The sequence below is a fragment of the Musa acuminata genome, chromosome BXJ2-2, assembly GCF_036884655.1.
Source record: "Musa acuminata AAA Group cultivar baxijiao chromosome BXJ2-2, Cavendish_Baxijiao_AAA, whole genome shotgun sequence".
NCBI classification, from domain to species: Eukaryota; Viridiplantae; Streptophyta; class Magnoliopsida; order Zingiberales; family Musaceae; genus Musa; species Musa acuminata.
The window spans coordinates 31,495,402-31,522,780 of record NC_088339.1 but is presented as its reverse complement, the minus strand read 5'-3'; the positions used below and the strand labels follow the sequence as shown (position 1 = coordinate 31,522,780).

Here is a 27,379-nt window from a genome sequence, read left to right as displayed (position 1 = left end):
TGGCTTCGGAATAACCCCGGAACGGTCACCATCAGCTGCAACGGGGTCACCGCCGTAGTATTCCGAGATGTGATCAGCAATGGAAAACGCTCTGCAATCTCCAGTGCAAGCCCCGCATCGACTCACTCACCTTGATCACAGCAAAGATGCGGAAGCAGCATGATCAACATATAACACTTCAAATAAATAGGATAAAAACAAGATAAAGGCAGCTGGCCAGCGCCAGACCAACGAAACTGGTGATGATCGCTTACCCGGCGCGTTGCCCATGATGGCACAGTGCAGCATGGTGGCGCCGTCCTCCCTCCGGGCTTCCGGTGAGCTGTTCTTTTCCACCAGCAGCCAGAACATGTCCTGCAGCCCGTACAGGGCCGCCTTATGTAGCGGTATCTCCTGTTTCACGTTCGGCATATGAACGAGATCTGGCACCCTGCCGATCAGCTTCAAGGCCACTTCTTTGTCGTCCATGGCGGCAGCTACGTGAAGCGCTGTGGCGCCGTCGTAGTTGGTGGCCGTGAGCATGGCATCTGATACTTTGTTGATGAGCTTGGGCTTCTTGTAGGCGATGACAAAGCTGAGCAAGGGGTCGAGCATGAGGTTCACGTGGTAATCCTGCCTCACTAGATGCAGGAGTTTGTCCACGGCCACGTTCTCACAGTGGATGAGCGAGTTCAGCCGGCGGAAGCGTGCCACGTCCAGGGCATGCGGTGGCTCCTCTGATCCACCAACACCTGCACCATCTGCAGGCTGCGACGTCGTAGGGTTCAGCGGGTGGAAGCCTGCCAAGTCCAGGACATGCGGTGGCTCCTCTGGTCCACCATCACCTGCGCCATCTGCAGGCTGCAACGTCCAGGGCTGTTTCTCTATTTGTCTCCCTGATCCGGCGCCTGCATCAGCAGCAGGCATCAGCGTTTGGATGCTGGAAGGAGCCGCCATATCCAAAACACGCCAAAGGGAGCCTCTGCTTTCGCTACGATCTCACCGACCACTAAATATATAATGGCTACGGGGAGGAGGAGACGAGGTGATGAAGTTGGTCCCCATCGACCGACAGACGCCACCTTCCTCGGTTCCAGTTGATTGAGTAGCTTTGCTTCTTGACGGGGGATAGCTTCAGATTCTCTAGTCGAGCTGGCTAAAGATTACTTAGATCGTAATGATTGGTAATTATTCCAATGATTGATAATTTTAATTTTTTTTAATTTATTTAGTATATATTCACTACTTCTATCTGTTATTAAATATTTAATCTTACGATCACTTTCTCTTTCAATCAAAATTTTAAATTCTTTGTATTTGCCTACAACTTCTTTCTTTTCCTTTAACATATAAACCTAAGTTTACTTAAGAAAATATTTACTTCCTTCCTAGGGTCACAAACATTTAAGTGTACCATATTAAGTTGATGTCATTTTTTTTATTCTTCTTAGTTTAAAATATATTTTTTTCTTACTTTCGCATGACATATACTTCACATAACTTCGATGGACGATCAATTCTTAACAATCATATCACCATATTATACCATCAATCTCCTCTTTTAATGGTATGTATATCTTCACCACCAACTACTACTGCGTTTGGTAGCAGCACGAAGAAACTACAAGATGTTGAAATTAAACTTGTTCAAATGTTATAAAAGAATTCATTTCATCAAAAGAAAGGTTTATTGCATCAAGAGAGAGATTCATTAAGGGAGATTCATTACATCAAAAAATAGATTAAAAGTCTATGGAAGAATAAGTTAAATTGGTTATTGGTTCTTGAAATGCTCTCTTAAAATAGAATGATTCATCTTGAATACAATTAATGTAATGTATCTTTGGGGATTATATAAACCTTATATGTTGGATCATGAAAAATATAGAGTTTATGAAATTGTAAATAGTTTTCTTAAGAGAAATATAGAAGATTGAATTTTGTCCTACTCTTCCTCTATTTGATAACTCTATCATTTCTTCCTATCAAGTTCAACATTTGGTATCAGAGCATAGGTTAAGCTATGACCTCTTCCTCAAGTACCATCCAACTCCAGATCTCCAGATTGACAAAAAAAAATTATGATATATGGTGCATCCAAATGAAGGTTCTTCTAGGCTCCCAAGTTGTATGGGAGTTTATAAAAGATGAATTTGCTGAACCAAGTCCAGCAGAAGAAGGAGCAATGAATACAGAAGGAAGAAAACAACTCAAAAAAAGAAAGAAGAAGGAGAAAAAGACTTTGTTCACGATTTACCAAGGGCTTGATGATATAATATTTGAGATCATCACTCCAGCAAATACTTCAAAGGAAGCTTGGGAAATACTTCAAAAATCATTCGGTGGTGTTGATAAGATAAAAAAACTTCGTTTACAAGTTTTACGAGCTGAGTTTGAAAAATTACAACAAGTTACTTCTGAAACTATTTATGATTACTTCTCAAAAATCATTTCTATTGTTCATCAAATGAGACGAAATGGTGAACGAATAAGTGATAGAGTAATAGAAAAAATACTGAGATCTCTAGATCCAAAATATGATTTTATTGCTATTGCGAAAGAATCTAAAGATTTGAAAAAAAAAATCTTTAAAAGAACTTATGGTTCCCTTCAAGTTCATGAATAAAGAATTACAAAAAGAGGAGAAGACAAAACTATGGAGCAAGCACTACAAGCTAAGCTTGCTCTTGAAAATAAAGGAAAATCAAATTCTCAAAGAGGAAGAGGATAAGGATAAAAAGGAAGATGAGGCAAAAATCAACTAATCGAGAATCTCTAAACAATGAAGATGATGGAGAAAATTCTAGCCAAAGAGGCCAAGGTTATGGTTGAGGATATGCCCGAGGCCGTGGACATGGCAAAATCTTTAAAAGGTCTGAAATACAATGCTATATTTGCAAAATGTATGGACATTACTCTTATGAATGTTATTATAATCCTAATAATCAAGGTGATAAGACAAATTTTGTTGAGGAAGAAAAGAACGAAAATCAAATTTTACTAATGAGTTATGATAATTTGAAAGAGAATTAGTCTATGGCATAGTATCTAGATACATGAGCCTCAAATTACATGTATGGTATCAAAGAGCTATTTTCAGAAATGGATACAAGTTATTCCAGGAACATTACATTTGGTGATTTGTCTCAAAAACCAGTAAGCTTGGAACAATTGTTTGAAAAAGGTTATGATGTTGAGATAAAAGATATGACTCTCTCATGACAAGAATAAAATATTGATATCACATGTGAAAATGACAAAGAATAGAATATTTCCTCTGCATTTAAGTATTTTTTATTAATCAAATTGTTTTAAAGTTGATATTGAGGATATTTCTACACTTTGGCATTTTAGATATGGTCACTTAAATTTTAAGGCTTTGAAACTTCTAGAGAAGTATAATATGGTGATAGGAATACCAAAAATTGATCGCCTATTAAAATTATGTGAAGTATGTGTCATGGGTAAGTAAGAAAGAAAGCCTTTCAAAGTTAGAAGAACAAAAAGAGCATGGCATCGACTTGATCTAGTGCACTCAGATGTTTGTGGCCCTATCAATCCAGTATCACTTAGAGGAAGCAGGTATTTTCTTACCTTCACTGATGATTATAGTGGTAAAACTTAGGTTTACATGTTAAAAGAAAAGAAAGAAGTTTTAAGCAAATTTAAAGAATTTAAAGATTTGGTTGAAACACAAACTTGTAAGATTAAATGTTTAAGAACATATATCAAATGAATTTAAATGTTTTGTAGAAATAATGAAATTCTACATTAATTCACCATAGCATACACACCTCAACAAAACGGTGTCTCAGAAAGAAAAAAATAGGATTATCCTTAACATGGTCCGTTGCATGTTAAAGGAAAGAAAAATTCTTAAAGAATTTTGGAGAGATGCTGTTGCTTGTGCAGTATATTTGCTTAACAGGTTTCTGACAAAACGAATTAATAATGTTACACCAGAAGAAGCATGAAGCTTATAAAAACCAAGAGTTGATCATTTGAGAATTTTTGGAAGTATTACATTTGCCAAGATACCAAAAGAAAAGAGAATAAAATTGGAAGATAAAAATTAGAAATACATTTTGCTAGGTTATCCATAAAATTCCAGTGGTTACAAACTCTATAATCCTATCACAAATAAAGTTGTGATGTCAAGAGGTGTTGAGTTTGATGAACAACATATTTGAAATTGAAAAAGTGATGAGCAGCATAAGAAAGCTATAGCTTCAGAAGAAGATATAATACAAGCAAGCACCGAAGTCCAATTATAAGAAGGTCAAGAAAGCTATAGCTTCAGAAACTATAATACAAGCAAGCACCGAAGTTGTTTTGTCGGAATCATCACCTAGATCAGCTAAGTCACATGATTCAAGAAGTCCAATTATAAGAACGACAAGACTGATTCAGGAACTATATGATATGACTCGAAGAATTGATACCAACAATAATGAACTTTCTTTATTTTATCTTTTTGCATGATATGATTCATTAACCTTCGAAGAAGCTTATAGAGATGAAAAATGACAAGCTATGAATGAAGAGATTCATTCCATTAACAAAAATAATACATGGGAACTTACTACACTTCCAGAAGACCATCAAGCTATCGATGTTAAGTGGATCTTCAAAACAAAAAGAAATGCAAAAGCAGATGTGGAGAAATACAAGGCCCGATTGGTTGCAAAGAGTTATAAACAATAATATGGGATTAACTATGAAGAAGTATTTGCTCCAGTTGCTCGACTAGAGACGGTAAGATTACTTATCTCTTTAGCAGCTCAAATGAAATGAAAAATTTTACAAATAGATGCCAAATCAGTATTTCTTAATGGAGTTCTTGAAGAAGAGGTATATATTCAACAACTTCGAAAGAAACTTTGACATGTTAGATAAAACAAATTTAAGGGGAGAGAATATTGGAATTAAACTTATTATATTATAAAGAGATTCATTTCATCAAAAAAAAAGGTTCATTGCATTAAGAGGCAGATTCATTATATTAAAAATAAAAAATAGATTAAAAATCTACGGAAGAATAAGTCAAATTGGTTATTGATTCTTAAAAGGGTTTAGAATGATTTATCTTAAATATAATTAATGTAACGTATCTTTGGGGACTATATAACTCTATTCATTCTTCCTATCAAATTCGAACCCCTACTGCAACTATTGCTACTGCTCCTCGGGAGCATGGCGGTTTGGTTCTCATCGCTGGAAGCCCCGGAGATCCCTGGCACCCTAAGTTGTTCCCGTGCGTCCGAGAAGCACGGTGGCTGTGTCTTGGGCATGGGTGGATGGTGCCGTCGCCGGTGTCTCACGACCCGGAGGTCGAAGCATGCTTGTCCTCCCTACGCTACGTTGGCGGATGCGCTCGTTCCGTCTTCCGTTCCAAGTCCACGGGCACAATTAATCTGAGTCCACGGTGCTGCGGAGCTGTGCAAAGGATGGGCGAGCCCTGTTTTGCCAAAGTCTTCGGCAGCGATTACTTTGGTGATTCTTTTGCCCCTAAGATCAAGGAGTTCTGCGCCTTGCAAGCGTCTGCTGCAACTAGGCATTGGAGACACGCCTCCTTTGAGCAGGACTAAAGTGCCAAGGTAGTGGAATGTTAAGGAGAATTAAAGATTGAATCTTTTTTATTAGTGTTTCTTGTCATGACTAGTTGAACTTTTTGTCAGTCTGGCCAAAGAATATTTGGCCTCAAGGATCTCTGAGAATGTTCGAAGAAACTTCCCTCTTCTCCAGGTTGATTTGAAAGGTCCAATTATTGGTAAACAGAACTCTTATGGTTGCTCTGCTTCTTTTTTTTTTTTTGGCATTTGAGTTTCTTTCCTTTTATTTCTTAACAAGTGGTATTAAATGTCACACCCACACGCAAAAGTTGGACCAAAATTGGCACCACGGTAGAGGAGCACAATAAAGAAGACAGTGGGGAAGACGGCAAGCTCCAGTACAAGTTGAAGGATGTCCTTCTCATGTGTTGTCTGCCCGCCATATATCTGTAGGAAGATGCTGCAAGTGAACGCCAGCAACAAAGCCATCAGCAATCACTGTGATTGCATTGCTACCTCAAGCAATTAAAAGACAATCTTAAATTTTATATGGCGGAACTCTTCTCTTCCTGCTCTTCATGCATTAGTAACACATTAAAGTATAATGTACATTGCATTCCACATGTTAATACTAGTTGTCCTGTGCTACGAAGCACTACAGAAGTGTTTTCTCTTCTCTGCATCTTGTGATTCGAATGGCAGGTGGAAGAGGCGATCGATCGTGCCATAAAAGATGTGATGAGCAAGCCATGGCTCCCCCTTCCCCTCGGCCTCAAATCACCATCCGCCGAGGTGGTGCTCGCGGAGCTCCACCGGCAGGGCATCTGCACCATCCCTCCCTCCACCCCCTCGACTGATCCCCACTCCTGTGGCTGACTCCGCCGCCGGAGCTGGTGGGCTCGGCCTAATCATCGGTGGCTACGTGGCTTAATTCATCATCTCATGAGAGCATAATGGGGATTGTGGCTGTGAATACAAGTCTGCTGTTGTTAAACCAAGACATCGAGTCCTCATTTGTGTGACTCTGCATTATCCTTTTGGCCTCTCCCTTCAAGAATTATGTTATTTGTCAGCTTTCTGCAAGTAGTGTATTGCTACAAAGTGCATACATACCGGCAAAGATGACCGACCCTCTTAGGACATGTCTTGAATCATTGACGCAATTCGATTTTAATTTTGGATCGATTTATTTTTATTTGGATCAAATCATCATCACCCCTATCAATTTATATGATTGGTAAATCTAATCAGAAACAATACACAGAATCTGAGGATAAAAGAATTTGATCAAATTAATCCACTTTCTGTTTTATTTTTCTTCGTACAAATTGCTAACTCTTTGGGTATAATTGATGGATAAAGAAAAGGTCTACTACTAAGAAAATTAAAGACTACGCTTATCTTCCATCAGTCGACTCCGCCGCCTCATTTATGCGCTCCATATCGTGCCTCGGCGCATGGGACGGCGCATCGATGACAGCTTTCGTCGCCGCCCTCCCGGTGCCCCCGGGAGATTCCGTCGCCTCATCGAGCGTCTTCCTCCCACGCTATGAAAACGGGTCCTCGCGGTTGGCCGTCTCCAAGCCTTCCTGGATCGTCCGAACGGAGGTAAATCGCCATCGCGCCTCCTTTCCTTTTCCCTAAACCATTTGTGCCTTTATTCTGTGGTGTTCTCGTCGAGATTTGCTTTTAGTACGTAAAAGGAGAATCTTTACGGATCTAAAACGAGGTGACACCTCTAGGGCTCTGGTTTTTACAGCGAGGTGAGTAGTGCTATTCGATCAGGAGGATTGTGTAAGAACACTTTCTTGGTATGATTTCTATTCTCTCGTGTGGTTTACATGGTTATGGCCTCATTAGTCCTCTGTCTAAAGATACTCATGTTTGTGTTGGGGGCGTGTTGTGCCTTGAATGAATGATTATACAAGCCATTACGATGTTTAGGTTTGTGGCATAATAGAACTGCTGAATCCTGATGTTCATAAAATTCGATAGCAATTAGAGAATCTCTGATGTAAATCTGGACCTTTTTGAGTTGAATTAGAACACCTCATATATGTGATGATTACTAGGGCAAAAATTTAACGATAAGATTTTGGATTGCTATCGTTATTATTTCTATCCCTTCACAACTGAACAAATCACAAAACCTGCAAATTAGTTTAACAATGATATGATTCTGGGTAATTTGGTTGGTTCCATTGATTGTAGCTTGCTACAATGATTTGAAAAATCAACAATTTTACACTCTTTTTTGCTGGGAGTGTTTGTGATGTCCCTATGTATATGTTGTCCATTTTTATCATATTTCTATCATTTTTTACTGATGTTTGTAGATGCATAACAATGTTGTATAGTATGAACTTTTACCCCACTTAGGAGATATGGATTAATAGCACAAACTTGTTGTTAACTTCATACTACTTATAACAGATTATCACTTATAAAATAACTGTTTGATGAGTAAATTATTCATCACAAATTTTCATGACAAATGACACTTTGACCCACATTAAACCTTTTTCAGAGTATAGATCCCCCTTCTCAACAAGTTAAATACCACTCATTTCAAATTATGTAACCATGTTGCTTTAAAATTTTATAACAATTATTATCTGATTAGATAAAGATAGAAAAACATGGATTTGTTTACAGTAAAACCAAGTGAAAAAAAGATAATCAATAAAAGATGAACAATACACGGAACTTAATATATGAGCTTTTTTGGGATTTTCACAAAATTTGTAAGCTTCAAATTTTTTAACATCTACATACAGTATAATAAAAAAAAAAGAGTAAAAAGTAAAAACAATGCCTTTCTTAGATTTTTGGCATTGATTATAAACTTAGAATCATAAACTCTTTGCTTCTTTTACCACATCCAATTGCGCTGGCCTTTCATTTTAGAAGAAAACTGAACAATCTGCTGCAATTAATTCGGACCTGTTACTGGAATCTTACGTATATTTTCAAGGGATCACCAACAGATCGTTAAGTTCTGAACATGATCAGTCTTTAACCATGAGTTCCTTGCATCCTATTTGTTTCAAGTAGTTCTGATCTGAATGATGCTCTATGTCAAAGAAAAGCATGAAAAATCATCCTCCAATGCTTTGACTCTATTAAAAATTTTATTGTCTTTCATGAGGAAAATAAATTTATTATTTTATTATCCTCCATTCCACTAGTCAGGTTAGTTATCCACTAGTTTCAGATCCAATTTGTAATCAACATATTATATAATGTAAGCATGTTGATAAGATTGCGCTGAGTATTAAGATCATGTCAAACTGTTTGCATGTATGTTTATCTGGTCTAATTCATTCCTGATTTAGATAAAATTGTTATTCAAGGTGCATAAAGAACAAACAAGACCACAACTAGACGCATAAGGAAGTCAAATGAAGACATTTGTGACCTTTATCTTTATAAGAATTTGACATGAAGGATTTTTGTTTTTTTTTTTTTTTTTTGCAAAAGAGGAATTAAAAAGCTTTACTATGAGGTCGAAGGGACATGAAGGAATGATAGACGTTAAACATGTATTTGTTAATGTTACACTTTATGCCAGTTATTGATTACATGAAACTGTGCATTAAATATGTTAGTTGTCTTACTTGAAACTTGTCTTATTATAACTAGTGTTGCTTATATCAATAGAAACACTTTTTTTTCAGTTATATCAATCGGAAAAATTGGCTAATTTGATAGACCATGACTAACGACCCATGGGGATGGCAATGGGTGGGGTACTCTTGAACTTTCATTGTGCTCTCTAATCAACTACCTACTCTCTCACTTGAACCTATTCCATTTGGATTCAGGCACCCACTTTCCTACCTGACCCATCCCAAACCTGATAACGAGTAGTCAAACTCGATTAAAGCTGGTTAGAAAGGTGTGGGCATCCTGGAGAAACCTGACCTGCTTAAACCAAGAAGGTTAAGCTGGTGGGTGCCTAAAAACGAGCAAGGGGTGCCTGTAAAACCTCACCTTTTGTTGGCAATATACCTATCCAGTCAAGTGCTTATCAACTAATATATTGACAAACAAAGACCAATCTGTAGCATAATCCAACAAGTAAAACAAATCATATGCTTTGGGTTAAGCGAGAATAGAGGATAGGGTTAAAGCATTGGAAAGATTGTGTTGAGTAATATGAGGTGAAAAATCTACTAAACCCCCATTTGGATTCAGGTAGTGGGTACTCAATGATTAAAACCCATACTCATCAAAAACCTGGATTAATATTTACTTTGCTATCCGAACCTACCCATACCCATTTAAGGGTATCCAAACGCAGTTTAAGTGAGGTCGCACAGAAGCAGGTACCTGGAAAAATCTGATCTGCTGCCATCTTTAGTGACTTGTGAGTATCTCTTGCAAGAATCACTATATTTTAGCATGGGGGCATAAGTGGGTACTTTTTCTTTTATTGCATGAGTCTGTGCCTTGCTGGTCAACATGCCTCTATGCCAGTTGACACTAGTAAAAAAATTACTGTTATATATCAGCAACTTTGGGATGGTCTAATTTGGAAAATGTGGATCTCTTTGGCATGATCCTTTCCAATGTGCTGACATGTGGTGATTGGCACAACAATCTTGGTTTCTTTTGAAGAGTTTTTTCCTGGGTTTCCTATGACATTATTTTATTTGTTAGTTTTTGTGATGTCAACCTGAAGAAGAATGGGGTTCCAAATTTGGTTACACATAATGTGTTTAAAGCAACTCTTGTAGTTGTTACCTCTGGGTTAGATGTGGCAGATACTCACCATAAAGTATTTGGTTTCTATCAAATAATGCATCTAGTTGTCTACCCTTCAAAAGAAGACTTTTTTCTCTCTCTTCTGTTCATGTTATTGTGTTTGTGGTAGTTGGCTCAATATGGAGTGAGTCTGACATCTTAGTTTGGAAAGCATGAGTTATGGTATTTGAAGGATCGCAACGATAGGATAGTAGTATCCATTGACATATTCAAGCCTTGAAATAGATTTGAGATCTATATTGGAGAAATGAACAGGCAGTGAAGTTAGATTTAGACCCAAATTCCGGATAACTTTTTGTCTTCTTGCAACAAATTTTTTAAGATACCAAGTCCTATGCTTATATAACAAGTTTTCTGTTTTACCTTCTTGCAGTCAAATGTTAGGAGAGAGAAAATGAAGAGACCAGATCCGCCATGTGTGGTCTGTGATGGTAGTGGGAGAATTGATTGCCACTATTGTCGAGGAAGAGGTCTCTCAAAGATTTCGTCCATTCTATACTTGCACAAGTATAACAGATTTTGACCTATCTTTTTCGTCCATTTCTCATGCTATGACTTGATTTATGCAGGCAGGACGAACTGCCTGGATCTGATCATGCTCCCTAAAGGAGAATGGCCTAAATGGTGAGTCACCTAGTTAATACGTTTGTTCGTACACGGTTTGCTTCAGGCATGTTACATCTGATGAGCTGGTGCCGAAAAACCATTGACCTGCTGCAGGTGCAAGGTCTGTGGCGGAAGCGGACTTGGCCACTGTAACCGCTGCCTCGGAACAGGAGAATACCGAGATGTAATGGGATTTCATTTTATGAAGAATAATAGGGATTCAACATGATTAAGCAACCGTATCAGGTACAAACATACGTGCTAAGTAGACAATCCTTCAAGTTTGTCGCAATGTTGTCATTCGATATAATTGTTTGGCTATATCCGAAGAGGAAGTGACCATAATCCTTCGATAGATGGTCAATGATGTGTCGCAGGGAAAGCAGATGCGAGTAGTGCAAATACACCCTCGTGACAATTTCTCGAGGTTGGGCAGAAGAATAGCATCACTGGTTATCCGATATGAATGCTTCGAGTGAACCTCTGCTTTGTACACATTGAGCCTAACGAAAAAGTTGGTGGCGCAGGTGAGCTTGAACGCATTGGTTGATGGTTATATTTTGGTCAGCATATGACATGATAAAAATAAAAATAACAAACAAGTTAAAACATATTAAATAAATTAAATTGCTTTTTTTTTTTCTTTTCAGAATATAGCTTCTACGTATTGTATTCTAAAATAGTTCACCAAAATTATACTGTAATAAAGTCATAAGCATAGTGTAATATCTGAATATTCAAGCCATGACAACTGAAAAGTCAGATATCGACCATAAAATTTCACATGCAAACTCGAAACACATTGACATCCAGTTTTGTCCACTCAGAACTGCTGGTACATAAACGTATCTATGATTATTGAATTGCTAGAACTCGCAAATCTAGTAAAAGCACGCACAACAATACAGATCGGAAGAACATAAGAAATTATCATATCAGGCTGGCTGCTGGATAGATGTGGAGGGATGGTGCATGCTTACAGACACTTTAAATAAAACGACGAAATGTACCAAATATGGCGTCAGGAAAGAAGAGGAGGAGGCAAGTGAGAACTGGACAGACGATGATCTCCAGCATGAATGTGATCTCTTGCTTTTCCTTTGCTCCCTCCACGCCATATATCTGCAGGAAAGTGTTGAATGTGAAGGCCAGCAACAGAGTCCCCAACGCCATGTTATATGTGAGGCGGGCTAAGAAAAACTTGGTTGGGATGGCACGGCGGAACTTCTGCTCCTTGTACGATGAATTGACGAGGGACAGCAACAGGAACAGAGATGTAGCCGCGAATGACAACCCGATCACGTATGTGTATGACAAGGCCTTGAACATGCGTGAATCGCCAGTTTTTGGATCGTCGGTGTGGGAGAAGGAGGAGCTCATGGCGAAGACCACAGCTGCCACAGCGCTTGTACATGTCTTTGCAATCCCCACTAGTTGTTTCTTGCAACTCTTACGCATCTGTTTGTGGTTCGAAGTAAAGAGCTCTTGCGCTGTCTTTCCTTTCTTATTTCGACTATGCACTAGTTCTTTAGGAATACTTGATTGCACCATCTGCATGCGTATAAATGCTACATGAATGAATCAACTTGATCAATATGCAACTTTATGATGATTACTATTCGTTTCACGAATTGTGCTGCTACCATCACATGGTTATCATAGCTTTTCTTGGAATAAATTTTATACATATGTGTCCGTCTTCGTATCTGCCAATGCAATAAGTACCGTGTTTGGTTTTTAATCCTCAAGAGAGCACCATAAGAATCACATCTTAATTAATTAAAGAGTTGCATTGTGTGGAGCAGTAAGGAAACAAAGGAAGAAATATTATCGGAACTATATAAGAGTCTTATTGATTTAGGAGATGTTAAGAAAAAAGTTTAATTATCCAGGTTTAGGATTTAGATGAGTCCTAATCTATTCTCATAAGAGAGAGAGAGAGAGAGAGAGAGAGAGAGAGAGAGAGAGAGGTTTATTTCACTAATAAAATAGTTTTATTATTTATTTGTCAAGTCATTCCATTAGTATTTGGATTCCTATCCACTCATTTTGGATCCTGGTTCTCGCTAAGATACAAGGACCAAAGAGAGAAGGGAAAAAGTAGTATTTGTTGGTTATTTTGTATAATGAATGAAGAACCCACGTCCGACACCTAATGCATGTCAAAGAATTGAACGGATAAATACTTTTGAGAAGCATGTCAAAGAATTGGAGGAGGAGGAGGATGAGGGGGGCAAAAAAGTTTAGCAACTTTACCTCAAACCATACTAAATCGTAATACAGTTGCATTGCATCCGGTTCGTCTTGCTCTTCCTTTACTACATCAGGGCTTCCAACTGAAGCAAGATGCAGGATGGCGTTCCCGGTTTTGGGGTCGATTTTGGAAAATAACCAGGATGGTAAAATGGTTCTCATGTCCATTATGATCTTGACAATCTCCTCGCGACGATACATGACTGCGACTTGGAGAACATTTCTGCCCTTCGTGTCCAGGTAGGTTGCTGACTGTGGGCACACTCGCAGGATCTTGCCGACGAAATCATGAAGGCCCATTTGTGCACCTAAGATCAAGGGTGGTTCGTTCCATCTGTCTTCCGAGCTAGGTGACAGTGCCTTTAACACTTTCTCCACACTCTGAGCCGCCTCTTCGATTGCAATTGAGACCGGTGTTTCCGGTTCCTCCGACACTAACTTGTAGAGCTTATTTGTCATCCTCTTAATGAGCTCTTTCACTGCAGCTGGGGCTTCCGTGTCCCTTTTTTGGGCATCACCTTCTTGTACAGACTCCGGTGGACCAAGCTCTCGTGAAGCAAATGTACTACCTTTGATGGGAACTTTTCCACGCACAAAGAACTGGAAGTATCCTTCTATGGCTAAGTATTCGATGAGGTGCATAGTTTCTGTATGGTTGTTCTTCTTCCCCTCCAGACGTTGGACTCTCGGCGACACTGCACCCGTGCATGCATTTCAATTATCATTAATCATGTAACGTAAAGACCTAACATAAATTATTTTTAATTTTTATAAGCGATTCATCATTTGCTAAGAAAAGTATAGGTGTAAGAACTGTTAACTCACATTGCCTTATAATGTTATAAACCAATCGCAGAATCCAGCCAGCTGCAGGACAAAATGCATGCATAAATCAGTGTAATCCTACATTTAATAACCATAACATGATAGATTAAGAACCTTTCACTTTACGATGGAACGAGTACCTGGGATGCTGATCAACTCCAACAGGTCGAAGAGAGTGCTGTAGTTTGATGGGAATTTTGAGCGAAAAGTCATCGGCGAGTGGTCAACGTCATCGTCTTGTGCTACTCCAATGCGCTTGAGATTGCATGTGCGTGCCACAGAGAGAACCGAATCAGAGAGCTAAACGTAAACGATGTACTAATGATACGAAGCAATGTCATGTAAAAACTCATTCATGCATAAGCCACATACAGATCCGTTGAGTGCCACCTCTTCATCCCTTTTGTTCATTTTACTCGAGTCCTCGTCCAAGGGAATCCCTGAAATGTAAAACCAAAGAGCTCTACGAATATTCTTATGCACATTTTAATTGATTTTTTAGCCTCATCGTCGATGAGAATTATTGCTGTATGTACAGAAAAAGGAGTCGAGGCGGGTAGCACTCACATTTGTAGATGAAGGAGTCGAGGGCCTCAAGAAGTGCTTGGCTTCGGAATGCCTCTGGAATGGTCACCAACAGCTGCAGCGGAGTGAGGGCGTGCTCATTCCGGGATTCGATCTGAATTGGATAAGTCTTTGCGATCTCCAAGGCGAGTACTGCAGGCGTACCGAGATGCTAATTGAAGTTGAACTGTGTAAAAGGGAAAGAGGATGTAGCGATAGTTACCCGGCGCATTGCCCATGATGGCACAGTGCAGCATGGTGGCGCCGTCCTCCCTCCGGGCTTCCGGTGAGCTGTTCTTTTCCACCAGCAGCCAGAACATGTCCTTCAGCCCGTACAGGGCCGCCTTATGTAGCGGTATCTCCAGCTTCCCGTTCCGCTCATGAACGAGATCTGGATTCCTACGGATCAGCTCCGAGGCCACTTCTTGGTCGTCCATGGCGGCAGCTACGTGAAGCGCCGTGTCGCCGTTGAAGTTTTTGGCCTTGAGAATGTCATTTGATGATATTTTGGCCATGAGGCGGACGGCGAGCTTGGGCTTCTTGCAGGCGATGACGACGCTGAGCAGCGGGTCATTCATGAGGTTCACGCGGTTATCCCGCCCCACAAGATTCAGAAGTTCGTCCGCGTCCACGTTCTCACGGTGGATGAGCGAGTTCAGCCGGCGGAAGCGTGCCACGTCCAGGGCATGCGGTGGCTCCTCTGATCCACCATCACCTGCGCCATCTGCAGGCTGCGTCGTCGTAGGGTTCAGCGGGTGGAAGCCCGCCAAGTCCGGGACATGCGGTGGCTCCTCTGATCCACCATCACCTGCGCCATCTGCAGGCAGCCACATCATAGGGAGAGACAGCAGTTTCTCTACTTTTCTCCCTGATTCGGTGCCAGCATCAGCAGCAAGCGTCGGCTTTTGGGTGCTGGAAGGAGGCTGTCATATACAAAACACGCCGAAGGGAGCCGCTCATTTCGCTGCGTTCTCACCGACCACTAAATATATAATGGCTACGGGGAGGAGGAGACGAGGTGAAGGAGTTGGTCCCCATCGACCGACAGACGCCACCTTCCTCGTTCCCATTTGATCGAGTAGCTTTGCTTCTCATTGGGTAATAGCTTCAGATTCTCTACTCGGGCTGGCTAAAGATTACTTAGATCGGAATGGTTGGTAATTATTCCAATGGTATTAAAGTGCAAAAAGGCGATTCTCCCCCTCACGTCTGCATCTTTCGTTCTCTATACAAAAGCAAAAGTAGGCAACATGACGGCTTTTTGCTTAATTAAGCTGAAGGCTTTAAATAAAAAAGGAAGACTCCACGCACTCATGCCTTCGTGAAGGTCTTTCTAAAGATTATTTTTGATATCTTGTACGATGTTTCTCAACCCTCTTTTATGATCGTTAGACTATCAAACTATAGTAAATCAAGTTAGAATCTTCTGTGTTACTTAGGAAGGGGAGTGGCCCTTCAATCTTTCTCCTTATCACCTCCGACCCAATGGGTGACTTTTATGCCCATGCATTACTCAATAAATAAATTTATTTAAAAATCATAATTCTTCTATTTAGGATCACATCTTTCTACTTTTTTTGTTAATTTCTTAAATTAGCGAGCCCAGCAAAAATTACATTTATATATTATGCATCTGTGGGTGCATAATATATAAATCCAATTAACAATTTATCAAAATAATTCGTAACATTGATTAAAGTTACCAAATATATGGAGTTTATATAATCTTCATATATATATTACACTAATTATATTTAAAATAAATTATTCTTTTTAAGAAACTTTTTCAAGAATCAATAGTCAATTTAGTTTATCTTTTTATAAATATTTTATTTATGAATCTTTTTTTGATACAATACAATGAAATAAGATTATATCTTTTATAGATATTTAATCTATTTTTTCCCTTAATAAAATAGTATTGTGTCTCAGAGTAATCTCGCGTATGGTTTCTACGATCGATGACCACTTGGAGAACGCTTCTACCATCGACGTCTAAGCAGGTTGCATCCTGTGGAGATACCTTTAAGATCGTCCTGACGTACTCGGGAAGGCCTATTTGGGCGCCCAAGATCCAGGGCGGTTCGTCCCATCGTCTGGCGGACTGTTCGTCCCATCGTCTGGCAGACTCAGCTGAGAGTGCCCCCATAGCGTCCTGCGTACGCTTACGCAGCTCCTCCGCTGTGATTTTGTCATCGTTGTGCGATGCAAATTCGAAAAGCTTTTCCGCAAACGTAATGACCAGCTGATCTCGTCGCTCTCCTCTTTCTCGGTGTCGTTCACCACCGGCTTCTGGTGGGCGTTCAATACCTGCTAAAACTTGCCGATGTCATCAGTCGTATGTGTGTGGCCGCCGCCTGTATTGGTTCCCCGGGCGAAGAAATCCACGTATTCTTCTTTGTGGACTAAAAAAGTTGCAGAGCGTCTCTGTGGGTTCTCTTTATCTCCTCCAGACGTCGGATTCTTGGGGAAACTGCATAATGCATTGCAGCCACAATAACATCAGAAGACCCCAACAAATCAATGCTTTACAGTAATCAAGCAATTCTCAAATACACTAATGTATAAGTCACTCAGGTTGCATTAAAATGTTGAAAAGAAACAGTTGAATCCATCTGGCTGCATAGGTAAAACCATAAATCAGTGTAATCCAATTAACGTAAACGAAATTTAAGAGAGAAATTTAATGCAGCCAGCCCATGAGATGAAGACAAGTAACGTCATCTAAAGATCCATCTCCTCTGTTGATTGTATGTATATCTTCTCCACCAACTACTACTGCGATTGGTAGCAGCATGAAGAAACTGCAAGAGCACCTTCTGCAACTGCTGCTACTGCTCCTCGGGAGCATGGCGGTTTGGTCCTCACCGTCGGAAGCCCCGGAGAACCCTGGCACCCTAAGCTTGTACCCGTGCGTCGGAGAAGCACGGTGGCTGTGTCTTGGGCATGGGTGGATGGTGCCGTCGCCGGTGTCTCACGACCCGGAGGTCGTAGCATGCTTGTCCTCCGGACGCTACGTTGGCGGATGCGCTCGTTCCGTCTTCCGTAGCAAGTCCACGGGCACAATTAACCTGAATCCACGGTGCTGCGGAGCTGTGCAAAGGATGGGCGATTCCTGTTTTGCCAAAGTCTTCGGCAGCGATTACTTTGGTGATTCTTTTGCCCCGAAGATCAGGGAGTTCTGCGCCTTGCAAGCGTCTGCTGCAACTAGGCATTGAAGACACGCCTTCTTTGAGCAGGACTAAAGTGCAAGGTAGTGGAATGTTAAGGAGAATTAAAGATTGAATCTTTTTAATCAGTGTTTCTTGTCATGACTCGTTGAACTTTTTGTCAGTCTGTCCAAAGAACATTTGGCCTCAAGGATCTCTGAGAATGTTCGGAGAAACTTCCCTCTTCTCCAGGTTGATTTGAAAGGTCTAATTATTGGTAAATGGCCAGTTTTCTGTCGTCATCGATTCTGAACTTAAAGAAGTCGTATGTTGTTCGACTAAATTGATCATTAGCTTCCTTGGTCATTCTGACACAATAATCACTCACGACGGTAGCGACACGAAGAGGCGTGTCGTCAATGTAATTAGGGATGTCGAGCTTGTCCTCCAGTAACACCGTAATGATATGGATCGTTAGTCCGGGTCGGTCTTCCTACAAGCGATGTCGATATGAAGCAGTTTCGTTTATGAGGTTGACTGGGCGGCCACCATGCTCGCTCGTGGCCACATCGAGGAGCTCCTTTTTCCTCTGGTCATGAATAAGGGAGGGCAACCAGTGCAAGCATTTGACGTTCCATGGTTCATCCTCCTCGTAACGAGCCCTATCGTAATGTGTCGGTGAGATGATATAGTCCCAAGACGTCCGTCTTTCTTAGATCATCTTTTCTTCATATTCTTTTATATGACCATCTAGATTGATGATTAAGGAGAGTTGAGAGAAAAACTGTGATCCATCAACTGAGATAACATCTATTTTTCTTCTTGTGTTCAGTCCCTAGAGGTTATATCTATTTATAATCGAGAGTAAAGAGTCTGAGATGAATTATTATGAGAGTTACTCCCATCAATGTTATCTCCTAGGAGAGTTACTCCCATCAAAGTTATCTCCCATCGAGAGTAAAGAGTCTGGGACTTTTTTCTATTAGCTATGTCATCAGAATCCAATTAGTTATATTATTTATATCTTATCCTATTATAAAAGGTCACAAAATCTAAGATATAAAATATATTCAAAATCAAAATAACCAAAACAAAATTTGTTTAAAAATAATTTTACCTAATTAGATTCCAAAGAATTTTGAAAAGCATTTTATATATTATCATGAATTTTAAAACAAGTCAATAAGTTCAATAAACATAATAATACTATATTAAGTCCAACTATCAATACGAGTCATAGCGGTTGTATATCATCAGTATCATACTCCCTTCCATGTACCACAATATTATTAGTTTTTCTTAAGATAGTCCATAATAACTTTTATAATTTGTCTTATCAAGACAATCCTATTATTACATTCAATTATAATATACATAAATATAAATATAAATATGATAGCAAAAGTAAATAACTTTAATTAAGTAAGAAAAATATCCATAATAGCATCCACCTAAATATGCATCGTCATATCTTTTATGCCTTACTCACAAGCTTTTGCCAATGGATCAACAATCATCATAATGGTATTTAGGTTGTCAATTGACACTTGTTGTTTTTGGATTTTTTCTCTAACTACCAAGTATTTTATCTCGATATGTTTGGAACCACTAGAGTACTTGTCATTCTTAGAGAAGAAAATTGTTGTGGTATTATCACAAAATAACAATTGAGTCGACCATACTAAATCTTGAGATGAAATTTCACAATCATAAAGCTTAATTTGTATCCTCAATATACGCCACAAATTCAGCTTCCATTATTGATGATGCAATAAGTGATTAATTTATACTTTTTCAAGAAATTATCCCACCAGCTAATATGAATACAAATCCTAAAATGAACTTCCTACTGTCAAAATAATTTGCAAAATCAGCATATGAATATCCTATCATTTCAAGCTGATCTGATCTCCTGTATGTGAGCATATAATCTTTCGTCGCCTGTAGATATCTTATTACTTTTTTTGTAACTTTTCGATGTTCTATTCTTGTGTTGCTTTGGTATCTTCCCAGCATTATAATTATAAAACTAATATTTGATCTTGTATAGGTTTGAGCATATAATAGACTTTCAACTGTGCACTCATAAGAAATATTCTTCATTTGATTATTTTCTAAGTTAGTTTTTGGGCACTAGTTTTGATTGAATTTTTCACCTCTAATAATATGTATATCATTGGCTAAGCAAAGCTACATATTAAATCTCTCTAAGATACGATTAATATATTCTTTCTAAGACAATCTTAATAATCCTTAAGATCTATCCATGAATATCTCAATGTTAATAACATATGCTGGCTCAATCATATCAACCATCTTAAAGTTCTTGTTGAGAAATATCTTAGTTTCGTAAAATAAACTAAGATTGACAAATAAAATATCATCAACATATAAGACCAATATAGTAAACTTTTTCCTACTTACCTTGAGATATAAACTCTGATCAAGAGTGTTTTCCTTAAATCTAAAAGAAATAATGGTATTATAAATTTTTATATATTATGAAGCTTGTTTAATATCATAAATGGATTTCTTAAATTTACAAGCCCAACTTTTTTTTCTCTTTTCTATGAATCCTTAATGTTGTTCCATATAGATTTTCTTATCTGGATCCCTATTCAAAAATATTATTTTTATATCCATTGAATGTAACTCAAGATCATAATGAGCTATTAATGTCATGACGATTCTCAACAAATCCTTTGTAGAAACTAAAAAAAAAGTCTTATTATAGTCGATGCATTCTTTTTGAAAAAAAAAACTTTTACCACAAGTTTGACTTTGTATCATTTCATATTGCCCATTAAGTCATGTTTTATTTTAAAGACCAATTTACAAAAAGACTCTTTTACAATTATTGGGCAATTCAATGAGTTCACATACACCATTCTGAACCATTGATTTTAACTCTTCTTTTATTGTATCATATTATTTTTCAGAATTTTTACCTTCTATGGCTTGTGAAAATGATAAGATGTCTCTTTTGATTTCTATATCATAATCTAATTCTTTTATATATACTACATAATCATCAGAAATGACATGTTTCCTTTTTCTTTGAGATCTTCTCAAAGTTGTCACTTATAATTATTCTACAAGATGACACATCAATGCTCTCGTCAATGCTATTGATGTGAGAGTTCTTCAATATTATTTTATTATTCACCCTCGTCAATGCTCTCATTAATTTGAGGAACAATAATTTCTTGAATAGGAGATGGTACGAGAGAGTTAACATGAATCTCCTCGATATCAAAATTGATCATTCGAGATTTTTTACTTCCATTGATTTCGTCATTTTCTAAAAATTTTGTATTATCAAATTTTATTATTCTCATACTATGATTAGGGCAATAAAATCTATATCCCTTGGATTTTTCTAGATAATCAATAAAATATCATGAAATAATTCTTGAATCTAATTTCTTTTCATGTGGATTGATTTTTTTTATTTCTTTAGGACATCCTTAAATGTCTCAAACTGAGTTTCGTACTAGTCCATAACTTAAATGAAGTTGATGAAATTAACTTATTAGGAACCATATTCAAAATATATATAGCTGTCCTAAGAACTTCACCCCACATTAACTCAAGTACAAAGGAAAAACTCATCATGCTCATAACCATATCCGTAAGAGTACGATCTCATAATTTTAACTTTTCTATCTAATTGTTTCTCGACTTCATTTATATACACTTCAAGAGTATCAACGGCTTGAGACTTTTTATGTATTAGATAAATATAGTTATATCTGGACATGATATCTGTAAATGTGATAAAATACCTTTCTCTACTAAAACAAGAATACGAAGTAGTCCGCAGATATCAGTATGAATAATCTCAAGGAGTTCTTTACTTCTTATGGTATTTTTATTTATATGTTTAGTTTGTTTTCCCTTAATACAATCTATACAAACATCAAAATCAGTAAAGTGTAAATGTTTCAAAATATTATCAATCACTAATTTTTCAATTATAGAGATATGCTCGAATCGTATTAAAACTATATTTCAATCCAACATAGTCAATAATGTCTTTACAAACTCAAGATCCAAATTAATTCTGTACAAACCATCTAGAATAAACTTTTATTAAATTATAAAATATATTTAGTTTATCATTAAAAAAATAATATTATAACTCATCAATTGAAACTAAATTTTTAGAAATAATAGGAATATGTGTCAACAATACATGTGAACATAGATAATAAGTCTCCACTAATATTATTTAAGATGATTTTTCATAATGATAAATCTATGATGATCTTTTAATTTTTAAATTAAAAAAATTTCTGTATATTATTTATATCATAAGTTAAAGTATTAGAATCAATCCAATAATATTTAATTTAAAATATACAAAAGGACGAGATAATATGTCTCCCATGACTAAGAAGGAGATCAGATGGCGCATTTGGCCCCCTGCCGTCCATCGACTGACAAACGTACGTGCACAGCTTTGCTTCAAGTTGGGGGATAGTCTCAAGCCGGCTGAAGCTTTAAATTCAGAACAAATCCGACCGACCATTATTAAAGCGAGAAATAGGTTTAATTTGGTCATGCGGGAACGGACTCAAAATTCAGTCGGACTTGGGTTAAATCAACCGGACCAGTTCCTCACTGAACCGGTCCAAGTCGCGTGAGTGCTTCTGGCCGCCGCTGGATTCCTCACCGTGTGGGCCCATCGCGCGCCAGCGCTTCCAGCGCACACCGCCGCGCTGCCGCGTGCCCGTGCCAACTGCCTGCTCGCGACAAAGCCAGCGTCGCCCCTCCGCAACCCTCCTCGCCTTCGATGCCGCTGGCCTTGCCACGCCCGCCGTAGCCCGCGATCACACCGCTCACTGCGGTCCTCGTCGATCTGAGATCAGTATAGTCCCATTTAGAAAAACCGTACGACTGCAGTTGCCAGTTGCATGCGACGCAAAAAGAAAACAGAATTCTTCTCGTTGCTCTGCTTCCAGTTTGTTTTCGCATTTGAGTTTCTTTCCTTTTATTTCTTAACAAGTGGTATTAGAACAAAAATTATCTGAATCAGAGTCATGAATTTTTTTTTTCTTGCTTGTTAATGATATGAACAGAAGCGCATATGCTACGAATTTTTATGATTGCAAACAAGAGCACAAGATATTGAGCATACTCAAATTCACATCGAAAAAGTCAAAATACGTCCAATTCATAGGAGCCTCGTAATAAATACGAGTACAATTCTGGAATTACAGAATTTAATGCCACACCCACACGCAAAAGTTCTACTGGCACAGTCCACGAAGCCGATGAAGTATGCCCGACATTAATGCTTACTGAATCAACTCCGAACACGACCGAAAAAAGATGGACCAAAATTGGCACCGCGGTAGAGGAGCACAATAAAGCAGACAGTGGGGAAGACGGCCAGCTCCAGTACAAGTTGAAGGATGTCCTTCGCCTGTGTTGTCTGCCCGCCATATATCTGTAGGAAGATGTTGCAAGTGAAGGCCACCAACAAAGCCATCAGCGCCAGCCCAAACGAGAAGCAAGCGAAGAAGTACTTGGTGGGGATGGCACGGCGGAACTGCTGCTCCTTGTAAGGCGAGATGATGAGGGACAAGAACAACACCAGAGACGTGGCGGCGCACGACAACCCGATCACGTACGCATGCGTGAACACCTTAAAGGGTAGCCTGTTGAAGTACACAGGGTTGCCGGTTCCGGAATCCTTCTCGCCCGGTATGGAGAAGCTGGACGCGAAGACCACCGCCGCTACGAGGCCTGAACATGTCTTGCCCATCTCCATTAGCTGACTCTTGCAGTTCTTGAACATCTCTTTGTGACTCTCGGTAAATATCTCCCGTGCTGTCTTCTCGTCCGTGTTTCGACTGTACACGAGCTCCCTAGGCACCATCTCTTTCACCATCTGCATGCATACGATTAATTAATGATCACTTGGAATTCTACAATGACAAATATTTCTCTTATGAGACATATGATCGAACACTGGGAGTATGTGACCTCAAACCATCGTATCTCGTCTTGCATTTCGACTGCATCGTCTCCGGTATCACCGACCTTCTCAGAAGCAAAATGCAGGATGGTGTTTCTGGTTTTAGAGTCGATGCTGGACAACAACCAGGATGGTAAAATGGGGTTGTCTCCCTGGGTCATCCTACGGATAGTTTCTACAGTCTCTCGGTTCCCAGATTCTATCGCCACTCGAAGAACATTTCTGCCCTTCGTGTCCAGGTAGGTTGCTGACTGTGGGCACACTTGCAGGATCTTGCCGACGAAATCATGAAGGCCCATTTGTGCGCCTAAGATCAAGGGTGGTTCGTTCCATCTGTCTTCCGAGCTAGGTGACAGTGCCTTTAACACTTTCTCCACACTCTGAGCTGCCTCTTTGATTGCAGTCGAGACAGGTGTTTCCGGTTCCTCCGACACTAACTTGTAGAGCTTATCTGTCATCCTCTTAATGAGCTCTTTCACTGCAGTTGTGGGTTCCGTGTCCGGTTTTTGGGCATCACCTTCTTTTCCAGTCTCCGGTGGAGAGTCTAGTGGACCAAGTATACTACCTTGGGTGGGGTCTTTTCCACGCACAAAGAAATCAAAGTATCCTGCTTGGGCTAAGTATTCGATGAGGTGCATAGTTTCTGTATGGTTCTTCTTCTTCCTCTCCAAACGTTGGACTCTCGGGGAGACTGCACCCATGCATTTCAGTTAGCATTAATCATGTACCGTAAAAACCTACCATAAAGTATTTTAAATTTTTGTAAGACATACATCATTTGCTAAGAAAAGTATAGGTGTAAGAACTGTTAACTCACATTGCCATATAATGTTATAAGCAAATCGCTGAATCCAGCCAGCTGCAGGACAAAATGCATGCATAAATCAATGTTATCCTACCTTTAATAACCATAACATGATAGATTAAGGGCCTTTCACTTTACGATGGATATTATTGGCAAGTAGAGAAGCTAGAACGAGTACCTGGGATGCTGGTCAACTCCAGCAGGTCAAAGAGCGTGCTGTAGTTTGATGGGAATTTTGAGCGAAAAGTCTTAGGCGAGTGGTCACCGTCATCGTCTTGTGCTACTCCAATGCGCTTGAGATTACATGTGCATGCCACAGAGAGAACCGAATCAGAGAGCTAAACGTAAAAGATGTACTCATGATTTGATGCTATGTCATTCATGCATAAGTCCATACAGATATGTTGGGTGCCACCTCTTCATCGGTTTCCTTCATTTTACTCGAGTCCTCTTCCAAAGGGATCCCTGAAATGTAAAACCAAAGAGCTCTGCGAATATTCTTATGTAAATTTTAATTGATTTTTTAGCCTCATCGTAGATGAGAATTGTTGATGTAAGTACAGAAAAAGGAGTCGAGGCGGGTAGCACTCACAGTCGTAAATGAAGGAGTCGAGGACCCCAAGAACTACTTGGCTTCGGAACGCCTCTGGAATAGTCACCAACAGCTGCAGCGGAGTGAGGGCGTGCTCATTCCGGGATTCGATCTGAGATGGATAATACTGTGCAATCTGCAAGGCAAGTACTGCAGGCGTACCAATATGTTAATTGAAGTTGAACCGTGTACAAGGGAAAGAGGATGTAGTGATAGTTACCCGGAGCATTGCCCATGATGGCACAGTGCAGCATGGTGGCGCCGTCCTCCCTCCGGGCTTCCGGTGAGCTGCTCTTTTCCACCAGCAGCCAGAACATGTCCTGCAGCCCGTACATTGCCGCCTTATGTAGCGGTATCTCCTGCTTCACGTTCCGCACATGAACGAGATTTGGCACCCTGCGGATCAGCTCCAAGGCCACTTCTTTGTCGTCCATGGCTGCAGCTACGTGAAGCGCCGTGTCGCCGTTGTAGTTGTCGGCCTTGAGCGTGGAATCTGATATTTTGGCGATGAGGAGGACGGCGAGTTTGGGCTTCTTGCAGGCGATGACGACGCTGAGCAAGGGATCGTTCATGAGGTTCACGTGGTTATCCTGCTCCACTAGACGCAGAAGTTCGTTCACGTCCACGTTCTCACGGTGGATGAGCCAGTTCAGCCGGCGGAAGCGTGCCACGTCCAGGACATGCGGTGGCTCCTCTGATCCACCACCACCGGCGCCATCTGCAGGCTGCGTCGTCCCAGGGACAGACGGCTGTTCCTCTATTTGTCTTTCTGTTCCGGCGCCTTCATCAGCAGCAGGCGTCGGCAGCGGAAACACGCCGAAGGGAGCCGCCATATCCGTCCTTTTGCTTCGTTCTCACCGACCACTATATATATATAATGGCTACGTGGAGGAGGAGATGAGGTGGAGTTGGACCCCATCGCCCATCGACCGACAGACGCCACCTTCCTCGTTTCCAGTTGATTGAGTAGCTTTGCTTCTCATCGGGGGATAGCTTGAGATTCTCTAACTCGAGCTGGGCATTGATTACTTAGATCAGAATGATTGGTAACAATTCCAAGGGAGTTAAAGTGCAAAAAGGCGAATCTCCCCCTCGCGTCTCGTCTGGCTCTTTCGATCTCTATGCAAAAGCAAAAGTAGGCAACAATGACGGCTTTTGCTAAAGTAAGCAACACAGGCTTTAAATAAATTTAAACAAAAGGGGAAAACTCCACACACTTCACTTTCTCTTGCACTCAAGTCTTACTCGAGCTTACATGGAAAAAAAAACAGGTGTCCCAATTGAATCTACGAAGCCTGCCGTGATCTCTGTCACCGAGACAGTTGCACTTATTATTATTATTATTACTATTATTTTTATTTAATAAACATATATATATATGCTGATTACATATATCAGCAAGAAGAGACATTGTATTCTGATTCATCACAAGTGATCTGTGGTCTTTTCTTTTTCTTTCACATTGAAAGAGGAAAAGTGGGTAAAATTACATGACGGCTACAGTAATGTACTCTTCTGATTCATGCTTGTCTAGGCGTAAAAATACTCTTCCAATGCTCAAGCTGCTTTAGTCCTTTCTCCCACGCCTTCTCGTTATTATAGCGAACAGCATCATCCATCGGAATCAACGTGATGTGCCATAAAAGAAAGCATTTCTTGCACTTGAGCCTATACTTCCTTCTTCTTTTGCCTTTAGCAAACAGAACTTGTGATGAAGTGTATGTAACTCCCAGTCTATTTGTTTATACTTAAGACTCCATCTTTAAGGCGAAATCGAAACTTGTTCTTGTTTAGAGCTAACGCTCGATGAGGATTTATGTGACTTACGGAAGCAAGACGAGTAACAACATCCTATGCCATTATATATGCATATATTCCACCAACCTTGGATCCTAAAGCTCGTGTCTTCTCCGTCAACTACAAGTGTCATCATGAGGAAGCTGCAAGGGCTGCTGCTTGTGCTCCTCGTCAACGTGGCTGCTTGGGGGGCCGAAGCCGTGATCTCTCGCATCGTAGATCGGAAACTATGCGTGGGAGAAGCACAGTGGCCGTGTTATCGGCTTCCGCGGTTGGCGCCGCGCCCGGTGATGCACGCCCCGATGATCGAGACATGCTTGATCTCCCTCCGCCCCGTCGACGGATGCATTCGTTCCATCTTCCGGTCGCAGTCCACAGGCCAAATGAACCTGAGTCCGCAGTGCTGCCGAGCGGTGAAATCGATGGGGGATCCCTGCTTCAATGGCGTCTTTAAAAGCCCTTACTTCGGTGACTCTTTTGCTCCGATGGTGAAAGGGCTCTGTGCTT

The 27,379-nt window shown here is 39.9% G+C and overlaps 4 protein-coding genes across 10 annotated transcripts; 1 reads left to right on the top strand and 3 right to left on the bottom strand.

Annotated features, from left to right (window-relative positions):
• Positions 1–25: 25 nt before the first annotated feature.
• LOC135605043 (uncharacterized) lies at positions 26–939 on the bottom strand. Its single transcript, XM_065094719.1, has 2 exons — positions 255–939; positions 26–130 (listed from the first exon to the last, which is right to left on the bottom strand). The coding sequence occupies exons 1-2, from the start codon at positions 934–936 to the stop codon at positions 123–125; spliced, it is 690 nt and encodes a 229-aa protein (XP_064950791.1). The 5' UTR covers positions 937–939; the 3' UTR covers positions 26–122.
• Positions 940–6,812: 5,873 nt separating this feature from the next.
• LOC103975182 (uncharacterized) lies at positions 6,813–12,411 on the top strand. 7 transcript variants are annotated; one of them, XM_065096798.1, is made up of 6 exons: positions 6,814–7,139; positions 7,274–7,342; positions 10,672–10,768; positions 10,868–10,922; positions 11,019–11,150; positions 11,282–11,446. In XM_065096798.1, the coding sequence occupies exons 1-5, from the start codon at positions 6,963–6,965 to the stop codon at positions 11,131–11,133; spliced, it is 513 nt and encodes a 170-aa protein (XP_064952870.1). In that variant the 5' UTR covers positions 6,814–6,962; the 3' UTR covers positions 11,134–11,150; positions 11,282–11,446. The 7 variants fall into 7 exon arrangements, 4 of the variants coding, with proteins under 4 accessions (XP_064952871.1, XP_064952870.1, XP_064952869.1 ...); XM_065096797.1 differs by having other exon boundaries at positions 6,834–7,139; positions 11,261–11,446; XR_010484663.1 differs by lacking the exon at positions 7,274–7,342 and adding an exon at positions 11,775–12,411 and having other exon boundaries at positions 6,861–7,139; positions 11,261–11,431.
• LOC135606053 (uncharacterized) lies at positions 11,657–15,599 on the bottom strand. The gene is made up of 7 exons (XM_065096795.1): positions 14,770–15,599; positions 14,550–14,699; positions 14,355–14,422; positions 14,123–14,237; positions 13,983–14,024; positions 13,161–13,852; positions 11,657–12,455 (listed from the first exon to the last, which is right to left on the bottom strand). Exons 1-7 carry the CDS (start codon positions 15,380–15,382, stop codon positions 11,892–11,894), a joined length of 2,244 nt encoding a protein of 747 aa, XP_064952867.1. The 5' UTR covers positions 15,383–15,599; the 3' UTR covers positions 11,657–11,891.
• Positions 15,600–22,862: 7,263 nt separating this feature from the next.
• LOC135604856 (uncharacterized) lies at positions 22,863–25,908 on the bottom strand. Its single transcript, XM_065094511.1, has 7 exons — positions 25,296–25,908; positions 25,076–25,225; positions 24,881–24,948; positions 24,662–24,776; positions 24,496–24,537; positions 23,687–24,369; positions 22,863–23,591 (listed from the first exon to the last, which is right to left on the bottom strand). Exons 1-7 carry the CDS (start codon positions 25,906–25,908, stop codon positions 23,004–23,006), a joined length of 2,259 nt encoding a protein of 752 aa, XP_064950583.1. The 3' UTR covers positions 22,863–23,003.
• Between the last annotated feature and the right edge of the window lie 1,471 nt (positions 25,909–27,379).